Source organism: Apodemus sylvaticus, chromosome 16 (genome assembly GCF_947179515.1).
Source record: "Apodemus sylvaticus chromosome 16, mApoSyl1.1, whole genome shotgun sequence".
Classification (NCBI taxonomy): Eukaryota; Metazoa; Chordata; class Mammalia; order Rodentia; family Muridae; genus Apodemus; species Apodemus sylvaticus.
Window position 1 is genome coordinate 77,309,029 of NC_067487.1, and position 14,850 is coordinate 77,323,878.

Sequence of the window (14,850 nt, forward strand, 5' to 3'; positions counted from 1 at the left end):
ACCATCCAGAGACTGCCCCACCTAGGTATCCTTCCCATATACAGTTACAAAACCCAGACACCATTGTGGATTCCCACAAGTGCTTGCTGACCAGAGCCTGATGATGTCACCTGGGAGGCTCTGCCAGTGTATGACAAAGACAGAGGGGGAAAATTTCAGCTAGCCATTGCACTGATCATAGGGTCCCCAATGGAAGAGGTAGAGAAAGGACCCAAGAATCTGAAGGGGTTTGTATTGCAGTAGGAGTAACAACGATATGAACCACCCAGTACTCCCAGAGCTCCCAGGGAATAAACCACCAACCATAGAGTGCACATGGAGGGACCCATGGCTCCAGATGCATAGGCAGCAGAGGATGGCCTTGTTGGACATCAAAGGGAGGAGAAGCTCTTGGTCCTGAGAAGGCGATGTAGCAGTGTAGGGAAATACCAGGACAGGGAAGTGGGAATAGGTTGATTGGTGAACAGGGAGAGGAGGGGATGGGTTAGGGGATTTTGGGGGGAAACCAGAAAAGGGGACAACATTTGAGATGTAAATAAATAATATATCTACTAACAAAGAAAAAGAAAAGAATCCTCAACTGATCACTACAAATTATTTATATTGCTGTCAAAACATGAATGGACATTTATTTGTGTTTTCTTAATTCATTAGCTTACCTCTACAAAAATTACATGAATAATTTTCTTTTGTTGTATTTAGCTACATTAACATTAACTTCAATGAAGAAGTTTACATGTGTTCTTAACCACTGATAGGAGTGATACTGTGAGTTACTGCACATATAGTAAGTGATCAAGCCCACTTTTATTCTCTCTTAGAAGAAAAATTGATATAATGCTAATTTTACATATAGCCAAAACCCTTCAAAGAATCACTCCATAATTCAGGGCTTATTCAAAATGTAATTCTCTGACAGTACAACTAATTACACATTTGATTTAAATGCTTTTTTTTTTAAGGGTTCACAGACTTTATTGGTTCAACAATGAACAGAAAAAACAAAAACAAAACGTTAACTATTACTTCGGAGGTGTCAATGTAGACACGAAAGCCACCCTTGGAAAAGCTTAAACTCTTTTCAAAGTATAGTATGGTTTATTTCCTCCAGAGCTGTGACAGTTATCAATTATGTACACAGGCAACCAAAGTAAAACTGATATCCTTGGCTATATTATTAACCTATATGATTAAGCTTTTTCTTACTTCTATTGAATAAAAAACATTGAGTTCATATTCATATATGTCTCTTCAATAGAACAGCAGGAGTTAAAAGAAGTTCACGTGACAGAAAGCTCAGCTGTAACGTGAGGCACTTCAATAAGTAGTCCCAAGGATAGGAAAGAGGCTCCAACAAGCCCTCTTGCATAACCACATAACCACCACAACCACAGGCATGCATTGTGGAAGCCCACAAACACCACGAACATATCACTCCTACTCTGGTGAACAAGAATGTTCCTGATATTAAACAACCAGAAGGTAAGCTAGCACCATCTGCAAGTGGTTCTCAAAACTGTCTACATGAAACCATGTGTTCAAGAAACTACATGCTAAAGTCACATTACTGAAGTATATTAAGTTAAAATAGCCAAGTTCTTACTGGTTTATTTTTAACATCCAGAATATAACTGTGCCCAGTTATTTACTTTTTTTATAAATTAGAAAAAAAAAGTCAATACCTAACAGTATTCTGCTACACTTTTAGATTGGTGTGCATTCTAACTGTCATCAGAGAATCTTCCCCTGGTAGCTGATGAAAACAGATACAGAGACCCACAGCAGAGCTCAGTGAACACCACAGAAGAGGGGAAGGATGGACTGAGGGAGCAGGGGGTAAAAGACACCAGGACAGTCAGCCAAGCAGAACTCACAGGCACTCAGAGACTAAAGCAGCAACTCTGAAGTCTGCATAGGGTTTACATTAGGACTTCTGTATGCATTCTGTGGTTGTTTAGGTTGGGTTTTGTGGGACTCCTAACAGTGGGAGTGGTGATATGTCTGACTCTTTTGCCTGCTCAAGGGGCCCTTTTCCTCTAATATGAGAGTTTATACCCAATCTACATGCATCTTGTTATGCTATGTTCAGTTATTATCTCTGAGGGGCCTACTCTTTTCTGAAATGAAACAGTGGAGCAGTAGACCTGGGTGGGGTGGAGAGACTAAGAGGAGAGGCTATGCTTGAGATGTAAAAAGAAAGTAATAAAGAAAAACAGAGGAAAAAAAGGAGAATGGTACTATGTAGCCCAAGACCTCTGAATATAACATGTACTGAGACAATATAAAAGCTGGTAACTTTTTCAATAAATATTACCTGTTAATACAAAACAGCAACAATATACAGAAATCAGTGAGCACTTTTATACAAGCAAACACACATACAGAACTCAGAAAAACAAATATGACAACTACTAATAGAAGTAACGAGTTATTTTGAAGATTACAGAAAAAAGGAAAAGAAAAAGGGAGAGTCCTCAGTCTTAAATGTTTAAATGAGCTGATGAAATTGATTTACAAAGCTCTTCACCAGCATTGACAGTTTTAGGTTTCCTCTATAAATACAAGTTTTATATAACTAATAATTCATCAATTGATAAAGATGCTGATGCTAGTTTATATCATAAAATAATTTTGTATAAGATGCTAAATAAAGCTGTTTTTGTTGAAGTAGGTAAGACAGAGTCCTAGTAAAGATCAAATTACAAAACAATATTTTATGCTTTACCCAAACTATTATTTAGGCTGGTTGTAGTCATTTTAATATAGGGCAAAACAGACCTAAAAGGAAAAGTAATCCAGATAGGAAATGTCATTACAAACTCATTCAAGGAAACTCCAAGAAAAGAACACTGAAATTCTTAAGATCTGTGCATATACAAGGCCACCCAAGTTCATAAAAGAAACACTATTACAAATAAAATTACATTCTGAGCCTTGAACAGTGATAGTGGGTGACTTTAATACCCTACTCTTGCTAACTGATGGCCAACAGACAGAGAAATGAAGGACCTGACAGACCTTAGAAATCAAGTAGACCTAAGAGATAACAGAGTATTTCACCCAAACAAGACTATTTACCTCCTTCTCTGTACCTCATGAATCTTTCTCAAAGATTTACCACTCATTTTGACACAAAGCAGGTCTCAACAGATACAAGGAAATTTACATAACTCCCTGCACTCCATCAGACCACCATGGATTAAAGCTGGGTATCAGCAACAGAAGCAACAGGAAGGTTGCAAACTGATGGAAACTGAACTCTCTCCTGAATGAAAAAGGGGTCAAGACCAAAATAAAGAAAATAAAAACCTTCTAGAATTAGGTGAAAATGAATAGACAGCATACCCAAACTTATGGGACACAATGAAAGTGGTTCTAAAATGCAAGTTCATAGAATTAAATGCCTACATAAAACAAACAAACAAAGCTAGAGAGATCTCATACAAGCAAGTTAATAGTACACCTGAGGATTCTAGAACAAAAAGAAGAAATACCCAACAGAGCAGACAGAAAGAAAGAACCAAACTCAGGCCGGAAATCAATAAAGTAAGAAAAAAGTGTACAAAGAATGAATAAAATAAAGAGATGGTTCTTTGTAAAGATTCAAATAAATAAGAAATAGAGATAAAAAGGGAACATCACAGCAGACACCTAGGAAATCCAGAGAATCCTAAGGCAAACTTTAAAAATATGTACATTATGAAACTGAAAAACCTAAAAGAAATGATATATACAAGCTAACAAAGTTAAATCAAGATCAGTATTTAAGTACTAATAACTCCTAGTCAAACAGAAGCAGCCATTAGAAGTCTACCAACCAATAAAAGCCCAGGACAAGATTAATTCCACACAGAATACTAACAGGATCTTCAAAAAAGAACTCATGCTAATATTCCTCAAATTATTTTGCAAAATAGAAACTGAAGGAAGACTGCTTAATTCTTTTATGAGGTCACAATTACCCTAACAGCTAAACCACACACAGACCCAACAAAGAAGAATATTACAACCTAATATCCCTTATGAGAACACAGATGTAACAATTTTTAATAAAATACTTGCAAATCACGGTCAAGTATACTTCATCCCAAAGTATAGGGATGGTTTAAAATTTAATACAACAAATAAATATATTTAATACAAAAATGACATGATCATCTCATTAGATGCAGAAAAGGTCTCTGACAAAATCCAACACCCTTTTTAAAGATAAAAGTCCTAGAAACACTAGGGATACAAAGGACACACTTAAACACAATAAATGCAGTTTTCAGCAAACCTATAGCCAACATATATACCTAAACTGAGAGAAACTCAAAGAATTTCCAGTAAACCCAAGAAAAAGACAAACGTGTCACCCTCTTTTCACCTATTTAATACATAGTACTTAAAATCTTATCTAGAGCAATCAGACAACTGAAGATCAATGATACACAAATAGAAAAGGAAGACATCAAAGTATCTTTATTAGTAAATGATATAACAGCATATATAAGTGGCCTTAAAAATCCCACCAGGAAACTTCCACAGCTCATAAACACTTTAAGCAAAGTAGCAGAATATGAAACTAACAAAAATCAATATACAAATGACAAACTGAGTGAGAAATAGATCAGGAAAGCAAAACCTTTCATAATAGCCTCAAAAACAACAAAAGCACATGGGACACCTCTAAGCAAGTAGTGAAATGAGTATATAATAAAAATTTTAAGACACTGAAAAAAGAAATTGAAGACAACAGAGGATGGAAACATGTCCCATGATCATCAATAGGTATTGCTAATATACTGAAAATGGCCATCCCACCAAAATTAATCTACAAATTCAATACAATCCCTATCACAACACAATTCTTCACAGAAACTGAAAAGGACAATTTTCAGCTTCATCTGAAAACACAAGAAACCCAGGATCTCTAACACATTCTGAATAATGAAGGAACCACAAGAAGAATCACTCTACCCCATGTCAAGGTATACTACAGATCTATAATAACTTTTTTTAATATTTTTATTTTCTATATTTTTTGTTTACATTCCAAATGATTTCCCCTTTCCCGGATCTCCCCCCCCCCCATATGTCCCATAAACCTTCTTTTCTCCATCCCTTCTCCAATCACCTCCCTCCTTTTTCTCTGTCCTTATATTCCCTTCCAATGCTAGATTGATCCTTTCCAGGATCAGGCCCCTCTCCATACATTTGTTATGCAATTTGTGCCTTGGGTATTCAGGGCTTCTGGGCTAATTAATATCCACTTATCAGAGATTGCATTCCATGTGTATTCTTTTGTGATTGGGTTACCTCACTTAGGATGATATTTTCCAGATCAAACCATTTGCCTAAAAATTTTGTGAATTCATTGTTTCTAATTGCTGAGTAGTATTCCATTGTGTAAATATACCACATTTTCTGAATCCATTCCTCCTGGATCAAGGACCTCCATGTAAAACCAGGCACACTGAAACTAATAGAAAAGAAACTGGGGAAGACCCTTGAGGACATAGGCACAGGGGAAAAGTTCCTGAACAGATCACCAATAGCTTATGCTTTAAGATCAAGAATTGACAAATGGGACCTCATAAAATTACAAAGTTTCTGTAAGGCAAAGGACACTGTTAAAAGGACAAAACGGCAACCATAAAATTGGGAAAGGATATTCACCAACCCCACATCTGACAGAGGGCTAATATCCAATATATACAAAGCACTCAAGAAGTTAGACCCCAGGGAACCAAATAACCCTATTAAAAATGGGGTACAGATCTTAACAAAGAATTTTCACCTGAAGAAATTTGGATGGCTGTGTGGCACCTTAAGAAGTGCTCAACATCATTAGTCATTAGGGAAATGCAGATCAAAACAACCCTGAGATTTCACCTTACACCAGTCAGAATGGCTAAGGTCAAAAACTCAGGAGACAGCAGGTGTTGGCGAGGAGGTGGAGAAAGAGGAACACTCCTCCACTGCTGGTGGGGCTGTAAGATGGTACAACCACTGTGGAATCAGTCTGGAGGTTACTCAGAAAACTGGACATGAGACTTCCAGAGGACCCTGCTATACCTCTTCTGGGCATATACCGAAAGGATTCACTGGCATGCAATAAAGACACATGCTCCATTATGTTCATAGCAGCCTTATTTATAATAGCCAGAAGCTGGACAGATCTATAATAATTAAAAACAGCATGGTGCTGTTATAAACGCAGGTACACCAATCAGTAGAATCAAACTGAAGACCTACACTTAAGTCTGGATCCCAATGGACAGCTGATTTTTGACAAAACCAGAAATATACAATGGGAAAAAGACTAACAAATAATGCTGGTCCTACTAGATGGTTGCCTATAGATGAATGAAAAATCTTCATCTGTATTTATCACTTCACACAATACATAAGTTTAAATGGATAAAGGCCCTTCACATAAGGCCAGACACACTGACTCTGACTGAAGAGAAAGTGGAAACTGTCCTGAACTCTTTGGTGAAGGAAAGGTTTCTCAACAGAACACTGAAGCACAGACCCAAAGAACAATCAATAAATGGATTTTCATGAAATAAACCGAAAAGCTTCTGTAAAGCAAACAATACCATCATTTGGACAAAGTGGCAGACTACATATAGAATGGGAAAAGATTTTTACTAATTATATATCTGATAAGGGCTAATATCGAGAATATGTAAAGAAAAACACTAGACATTAAAAAAACAGTGCAATTTAAAAATTTGGTATAGATTTAAATGGAGAATTCTCAGGAAGAACCATGAATGGCTAAAAAAACACTTAAAGAAATGTTTAACATTCTTAGTCATCAGGAAAACGCAAATCATAATTACTTGGAGATTTCATTTTATACCCACGAGAATGCCCAAGATCAGAACAACAAATGTCAGCTCATGGTGACAAGGATGTAAAGGAACATCTATCCATAGTTGCTAGGAGCATAAACTTACACAGTGACTACTGAAATCAGTGTGGCAGTTCCCCAGGAAGCTGAGAATCCGTCTACCTCAAGATCTAGCTACAATACTCTTGGACATATACCCAAAGGACGCTGCGTCCTCCTGCAGACACTTGCTCAACTATGCTCATGGTTATTCTATCAGTCAGAAATGGGAAACAGTGTAGAGGTCCACCAACTGATGAATGAAAAATGAAAATGTGGTACATTTCACAATGAGATATTACTCAACTGTTAAAGAAAAAGACTCTGAAATAATGAAATTTGTAGTTAATTGGATGGCACTAGGAAAAAATCATCTGGAGTGAAGCAACCGTGACCCAGAAAGACAAATATGCTTATATGTGGATATTAGCTTTTAAACCTTCAATCAGAATACTGCAAATATAACTATATAGCCACAGGTATTTGGTACTTAAAAAGGAACTAACAGGATGGGAAGGATCTCCCGAGAAAGCTGAAATGAAATATATAGATATGGAGAGACAGGAGGGAGACTGGAGTAGGAGGATTAAATGGGGAAGAAGATGGAATAGAGGGTAAAGAAGGAGATATATCAAGAAGGACAGCTAATACTAAGGGCCAGTTGAGGGTTCATATGAAAGCCCACAGAAGCTTTCTAACATGTTACATGTATGAACAAAATACAGTTGGAGGCTCCAATAATAATGCCCCAATTAGACAGCTTTCGCCACTAAGTGAAAACTTCAGAGCCAGAAATGGCTTACTCTAGTTGCATTGTTAGACAAAGAGGCCCCAGGGAAACCCCCAAACATCTCAGGCCACTAGATGCTCTCTATAAGTTTATGGTAAGGTCCTACTGCTGAAGATGGCACATACAATTTTATTGAACACAAAGAGGGCAGGTTGGTACCTAAGTAGAGCCTTTTCTGCTACTGACTAGGTTCGTGGTACTGGAAGAAATGCTGCATGTACCAGGAGGAAAAGGTGCATTAGTCCAATCACAAACCCTGTGATTTATAACGATAACATGCCTGCATGATATGGTAGCGCAATGCTAACACAAAGGTTGTGTGAGTAACCACTCACTCTTTAACTGGATCAAAATCACATTCCAGCAAACGGAACCTATGTCTGACACTGCTCAGGTGGCCAAGAATCTATGACTGAATAGGCCATGGCTTAGGACATGTTATTGTTCTACTAAAGGATCATAATAAATGATTCTTCACAACACTGCTATAGATCACTGTCTTGCTTGGCCTTCATCAGAGAAGCTTCCTATTGTAGGAGACAGGAACTAACAGACATCACAACTGACCAATGCGCAGAGAGTAAGAGGCTTTGGGAGAGTCAATTCTAAGTGTGCTTTATCAAGTCAAATCCCTCCTCACTGGATTCAGGAAGCCATGTTGTAGGGGAGGAGGAAAGAGCCAGAAGTGGTAGACGGCCCCAAGGAAATCATGTCTTTAGACAGAGCAGGCCTGACACATACATGAACTCAGGGTCCGGTAGCATGCATAGACCCTGACACATACATGAACTCACGGAGCCTGGCAGCATGCATAGAACCCGCTGAAGTTTAAGTCAGGAGTGTTCCCAGTGCGAAGAAAGAATAGTGGATACAGAATTCACCCCTAACAAACTGACACTGGCTTGCAAAGGCAAAAAGTGCTTTCTCCAGTTGAGTCTTATTGGGTATTTTATTAGCTACACTTAGGGTAGGCCCATGTCCAGCAGTAGATGGCCATTACAAAACAAATTCCCTGGTAGTTTTGTAAACTTTCTATCTCATAATGTTTTGGGTATTTTTGTCTTACTGATCTTTTGCTTCTTTATTATTGTTTCCAATTCTGTGTTTTTAATGGCTTTTAGTGGGATTTTATTGGAGGGGGCAGGCAGTGGTAGTGGAATGTGTGGCTTTTGTAACTTTAAAATTCTGGTTTGTTTGGGGGGAGTTGTTTTATTTTCTAAACTAGGGGGGAAGGCACAGAGGTGAGGGGCAGAGAAGTAGGAGGAGCTAAGGGAGAGGAAATCTTGATCAGGATAAAATGTATAAATTTTTTCAACAAAAAGTATTGACTGATTAATGTGGTAGTTCCCCATTTTTCATGCAACCCAATAGTTCTCACATCTGATTAAGCATCAAAAATCATTGGTATTTTTGAAGTCAAATTCCCAAAACCTATTCTAGAATCAATGGAGTTTTAAAGGTGAGAATAAGGAATCTTTATTTTTAAATATCTCTTCAATAATACAATGTATAAGGCTTGAAAACTACTGATATCATACATCTTCCCCCCTCCAGCATTTAATTAGCTTTATATAAAATTCATTTTAAACTTAAAATTATTGTAGTCATATTATTACAGAAACTGAGAAAGGAAAGTTATTATTTATTTTGATATACTCAATTGATAAAGGTGAATAGTGAGTAAAATCCTTTAATCCCTAACACCATTAGAATAGTTGAATTACTAAAGTTTAGATAGCTCAATTTGCAAATGTAGTTTAAAGTTCATTATGACAGTAATAGATTATTAAAGGAGATAAATTTGAAATTTATGATCACAAGACTGGTTTCAAAGTGTGTCACTTTCCAGACTGGGGAGAATACCATATAAACAGAAAAGAGAAACTTCATTTGAATGAAGTCTTTGGAGCTTGAGAAAGTCAGTTGTTAGATTCCATGCAAATAAAACCATACCCACAACAAAAACAGTATTTTCACTGCCATAGACTGGTGTATGCAGAACACTTTACAAGATTCCCCTTACCTAGAGTATCCACTTCTGTAACGGACTTGGTTTCTAGATGAAGGTCAATGTCTTTTGGAATGGTCAGAGGCTTATTTTCAATATGGCCATTGTATTTTCTGTAAAAATTAAATAAATAACACAAAAATAAAACACTTAGTTATCCAAGTGCATACATTATCCTAAATACAAGAGATTTTAACTTCATTACTGTCACCCTAGAGGAGGTCAGACACTCAAAAACAGTTTTCCAAAGCAGACTACAAGATGCTGAGGTAAATTATGAGACTGTGTAGATGACCAGAGGAAGAATTACCTAAACTGCTAGAGCAACAAAATCTTGCTTGCTAGTATCATGCTTCACACCCATTTTTCCTACTCTCTTTTGCAAATTTAAAAGCAACCTAGTATCTCTTTGGTAGGTACAAGATTAAAGTAAAAGAAGAAAAAATAAAATTCTGTTTGAACATACATGTACATACATATACACACAAACACAGCTGTAATGTAGGTCAGAGATGAATAAATATATTAAAATTAATGTTTGTAGGAAATTCAGAAACATGAAAGGCAGCTGTGGAGGCGCCTACAAAGACTTACAGAGGGGGAAACCCAGAAAAGTTCTTTAAGTGTATTCTGTCACTCCTAAACTTAAGTTTTAAGGATAATCACATGGACATACAAAGTAATAAGCCCAGTTTTAGTGACATTATTTTCCACCTTGTATTTCCTCTTAAGTAAGTAAACACGGAGGCTCTCGGTGACAATACTGCCCATAAGGGGCCCAAGCCTCACGGCTGCTATCAGTGACAAGAGCATCAGCAGCGCGCCCTCCTGTAGCTCCCACACTGAGACCCTGGAAGAGCTGGGCACTCTGCTCTGCGCAGCGGAGACTGCCGCCTGGCCTGCACCACGCCCTTGGTTTGCTCTAGGCTGGCATAAGCCAGGGACAGTTGTACTTTGCTGCTGCTGGGAACTGGACGCAGGAGGATCAGAATTTCAAGGTCATCCTGTATAGCAGCCTGAGGTACATGAGAACTCAGTCTAAGAAAAGCAAATTAGCAGATTATGAGGCATCCAAGAAGAATCTGAATATTTTCAAAATGAATAATAAACTACATAATTAAATCCCACAACTGTTTAGACATGGGAACAATGGCCATCAGCAGAGTTTAGTGGGTGAGAACTGAAAACAAACAACAAAAGAAGCAAAAATCAAATCTATATTAAAATACTGGTCCTTAAGTACATAAACTTGAGAAATCCATTTGACATTTTTTAAAAGTCATTTCTTGTTATTTTTGGATGTATGGGTTTTTCTGTCAGAATCTGTGTAGCACATGCATGCAGTGCCCATGGAGACCAGAAGAGGACATTATAGCCAACAGAACTGGATCTAGACAGCTTGTGAGCTGTCATCTGGGTGCCCAGGACTGAATCATGAACAGCACCACCATTCCTCGTTCAACACTTCTAATCAACAGCATTTTAGTAAAATGTAAATTAAATTATTTAGGGTGGCTGTCTATACTAAGTAGCAGCTGTACATAATAATATCTTATGAACAAAAACATTGGTTAAGAATACTTTATTAAAGTACTGAGATTTAAAAAAGGGAAGGGCTTATGATTAATAATCCACTGAAATTCAAGATTAATAAAAAAGATATCCTCAGTTGATCCCCAGCTGAGGACACTGAAGCTAATGTGGACTTTCTAGTCAACACAGACTTTCTCTGAGATTTAAATAGGGGTACGAAACTTTAAAGCCATCAGAGTTCTACATATGACTACATCTAGTCTTTCCAGTTCACAGAGGTGACTGTTACAGAGGGCCTGTTAGCAGATAGTCAAAACATCAAACGAAATATAAAGAGCCGGGCAAGGGCTACAGCTCAATGGTAGAGAGCTCGTGCTCAGTAGGGCCATAGAAAAAAAAGCAATGCAGTGACTGAAGGGAACCTACAAAGCCATATCTAGTAAAAGGTACCCCTGCGCTTCCAACCCAACAAAGACTCCAAAAAACTGCATCTCTGAAAGACTTACAGATATCGTTGCAGCTCTTAAGCCACGTAAATATCTATAAAATAGTTGTCATAACTTAAATCAGAATAAAGTTAACAATTTTTGAGTAAAACAACTGTCTTGAACTTACTGTTTATACCGAGATTCACGTGGGTCCTGATGTCAACTATACTGACTACTTGAATAAAGTTAATCTTCGAATATGGCAATCATTATCTTGTATTTATATTCTAAGTTCTACGTTATAGAATTTGCAAGGGTTCTGATCTGAAATTTATCAACTACTTAAAACATCATTAATAAATATTCCTTTAATTAAAACAAATATATCTGTATAAATTATGTCAAATGCTTAATAAGTTAGAAGCTCATTAATATAATTTACCTGTCTTTTTTACTTTTTCCTTTCTGCTGTTTCCCTGCAAGGATTCTTAATTCTTCTTCGGAAGGATGTTGATACCATCTCAAGCTAAGGGAGGAAAAAAAGAGCCCTTTGAAGTAAGTCACTTAAATGGCCAGGTTATCCATTCACACGCATTTCCCGAGCGTCCAATTGGAGGACACTGTAGTGTATAGTCAAGTGACAAGTATGGTGCAAATGGACACTGCTGTCACGCCGTGGGCTGAGAAGCTCGCCCAGGCAGCATCAGGAACCACTTACTAGATGCCAGGCCCGCTTACCCTGTATTTCCTAGGGTAAATAGCCTGCCCATTTCCTAGGAAAAAAGTGACACTAACTCTGCAAGCAGTTCTCCAACCATCCTCTATTTGAACCAAGTGATAGTTATCTTTAAGAGAGCTGACTGCATGTACTCTCACATTTCCAAATCATCTTTCCTTTTTTCCTTTCTATTACACAAAATACCCACATCATTTAATCTTCCCAAGCACCAACCACTTCACTCTGACTTTCCTGTTTTACAAGGCCTCACTATTTTATTTACCAGTCATGTAACTGTAGTAGTTGTATCGTACCCTTAATGTATCCATCCATATGCTGCTCTCAGTTCTGTGCAATGCTGGAAACTCTCCCCAGTCTCCTGCAGACACTACTCCAGACCTGTGCTCTACTCAGCCGTCTGTAACCATGACCCTCACAACACTCTCGCCTGGCTTGTTTGGACATCCTTCTTATCCTCCCACAGAGCCCATTCTTAGTTCTTTTTCCATAATAGATATTCTGTCAAAGTACATCAGCCCACTGAAGCCCTCCTCAAGGCTTCTCAAGACAGTATAATGCACAGAGTACGCAGGGACTTCATCAAGGTCCTTGCCACTGCATTGTTACCAAGAATGAATACAAACCTTGTATTGCTATGCTACTTTTTAAGTCATGAAACTCTAAATTATGAGATGTCTAGGTTTAAATATCAACGACTAGCTTGTTGTTCTAAAAAAAATTCTACAGAATTGACAATTTGAGTCATGAATCAATATCTCATATAAAAACCTGTTAAAACTCTGAGATGGCATTGGGATTGTGTTAATTTTAAAGCTTATATAATTTAGAAAGGTACTGAAACATCTATGGCTAAAATAATACAATATTTGGAATTTGTACCAAATATGTTGGGGTGAGGAAAAGATGAAGCCAAGAACAGGTAAAACAAGTCTAAGCACGAGCTACTGTGATGAGTACACAGGATTTATGCACTAATATTATTATGTCTATTCTGAAAATCTGCACTAAGACATGTTATAAGACCTGAAATGTATATAGGATTTGTGACTTCCTGCTTTCATAACTTGCAGGATGCCTTCTCCAAATTCCTTTTCAGTCATTCCCTACTTCTTGACTAAATGATATTTATTTCTAACAAATTCTTTCATCTTTTGATGCCTTTGCATATATTCTTCTCTCTGGCTATAAACATCTATACTCCATTTTATTTCCTGTTTCACAAGGCAGTAAACCAGTGATACAATATAGAATGTGTCACCTGTCCATTGCTCATTCTGAACAATTCTTCAAAAACTGATCCTGTCAGGTGCTTGCTATGCTAATAAGATAACACTTAGTAGAATCTGGCCATGGAAACCCCAAACATATGATTAAAGAGTTGAAACTTTAACTTCCAGTCATGGGAAAGAGACTAGAGTGTGAGTTCAATCATTTAAATCAAGGATATAAAATCTACCACATAAATTCTACCTTTGCAGGAAATTCCTTTAAAAACTTTGGATGTCAGACCTCGTTGTAATCTTTTACTTGGTTAACACAGGGACGGGCCCAGGAGAAACCTTCAAGGTGTTCTTGCATTGGCAGCAGAGGGCTGGCCGCAAAGGACAATGTATAGACAGATAAAACAGGCTTGCTATGGCTACTCTGGGCACTCAGCGTGCCTAACGCTAGACGTAAGAGGGCTAGGAAGGAAGCGCACCGCAGGTCGGGAGACTCTAAGAAGATGTTGTCCACTTGTCTGTCTACAGGCCTGGGTAGCAGCCTACAGATGACTGTGCCCTTCTGTGTATGGCTGCTGAGGCCTCTGCCTGTGGTCAATGAACTTCTTACCTGCCTGTGACTCGTTACCTCTCCTGAACTTCCAAGCTTCCCATGACTCACATCCTTTCCTGCCATGAAACTCAGATCTCACAGCTCAGCTCTGCCCAGGAAACCCAGACAGGAGTTCTGCTTTCCTGACTCCTACAAACACCAGCCTTGCTCTATGTGCAGGCAGAAAACCAAAACTACAGTAACCCCTTCCGGCGGGCAGCTTTAGAACTAGACATCTAAACTTTTAATGTAGACGTGTTATATATTTCCGCCAATTTCAACCTATCTGCCGAATGATTAGAGGGTTACCTCTTTAAAGGAGAATGCTAAGGTGGCAGGAAAGGTCCTTTACCTCTAGCAACAGAAATGAAATCTATGTCTGAGTGAAGACAAACTGTTAAGCAGAGGGAATGAATATTTTACTCCTTTAATGAGATAACAGACCTTTCCTTCCCAGAATTCCGATCCTCTGTGAAGTTGCTCACAGAGCAGTAGATCTCTTTTCTAAAACGCTCAGAGAATTGTAATTTTTCCTTGTCTTCTTTACAACATACTGCACCTGATGCTTTGGGTCCCTTGCTCTTTGTCTAGTGATCCCCAACCGCAGTCCTTAGTGGCTTCCTGCTTCTGAACCGCCATGCCTAACTTTAAGAGCAC

The 14,850-nt window shown here is 38.0% G+C and overlaps 1 protein-coding gene across 2 annotated transcripts in view; it reads right to left on the reverse strand.

Annotated features, from left to right (window-relative positions):
* The window catches only part of Tmem161b (transmembrane protein 161B), a 78,795-nt gene that overhangs the window by 23,292 nt on the left and 40,653 nt on the right, over positions 1-14,850 (reverse strand). For both annotated transcript variants that reach the window (XM_052159718.1, XM_052159719.1), the window contains 2 exons: positions 12,085-12,168; positions 9,697-9,794 (listed from right to left, as the gene is read on the reverse strand). In XM_052159718.1, coding sequence (XP_052015678.1) covers positions 9,697-9,794; positions 12,085-12,168 — 182 coding nt within the window. The remainder of the gene's footprint in view (positions 1-9,696; positions 9,795-12,084; positions 12,169-14,850) is intronic.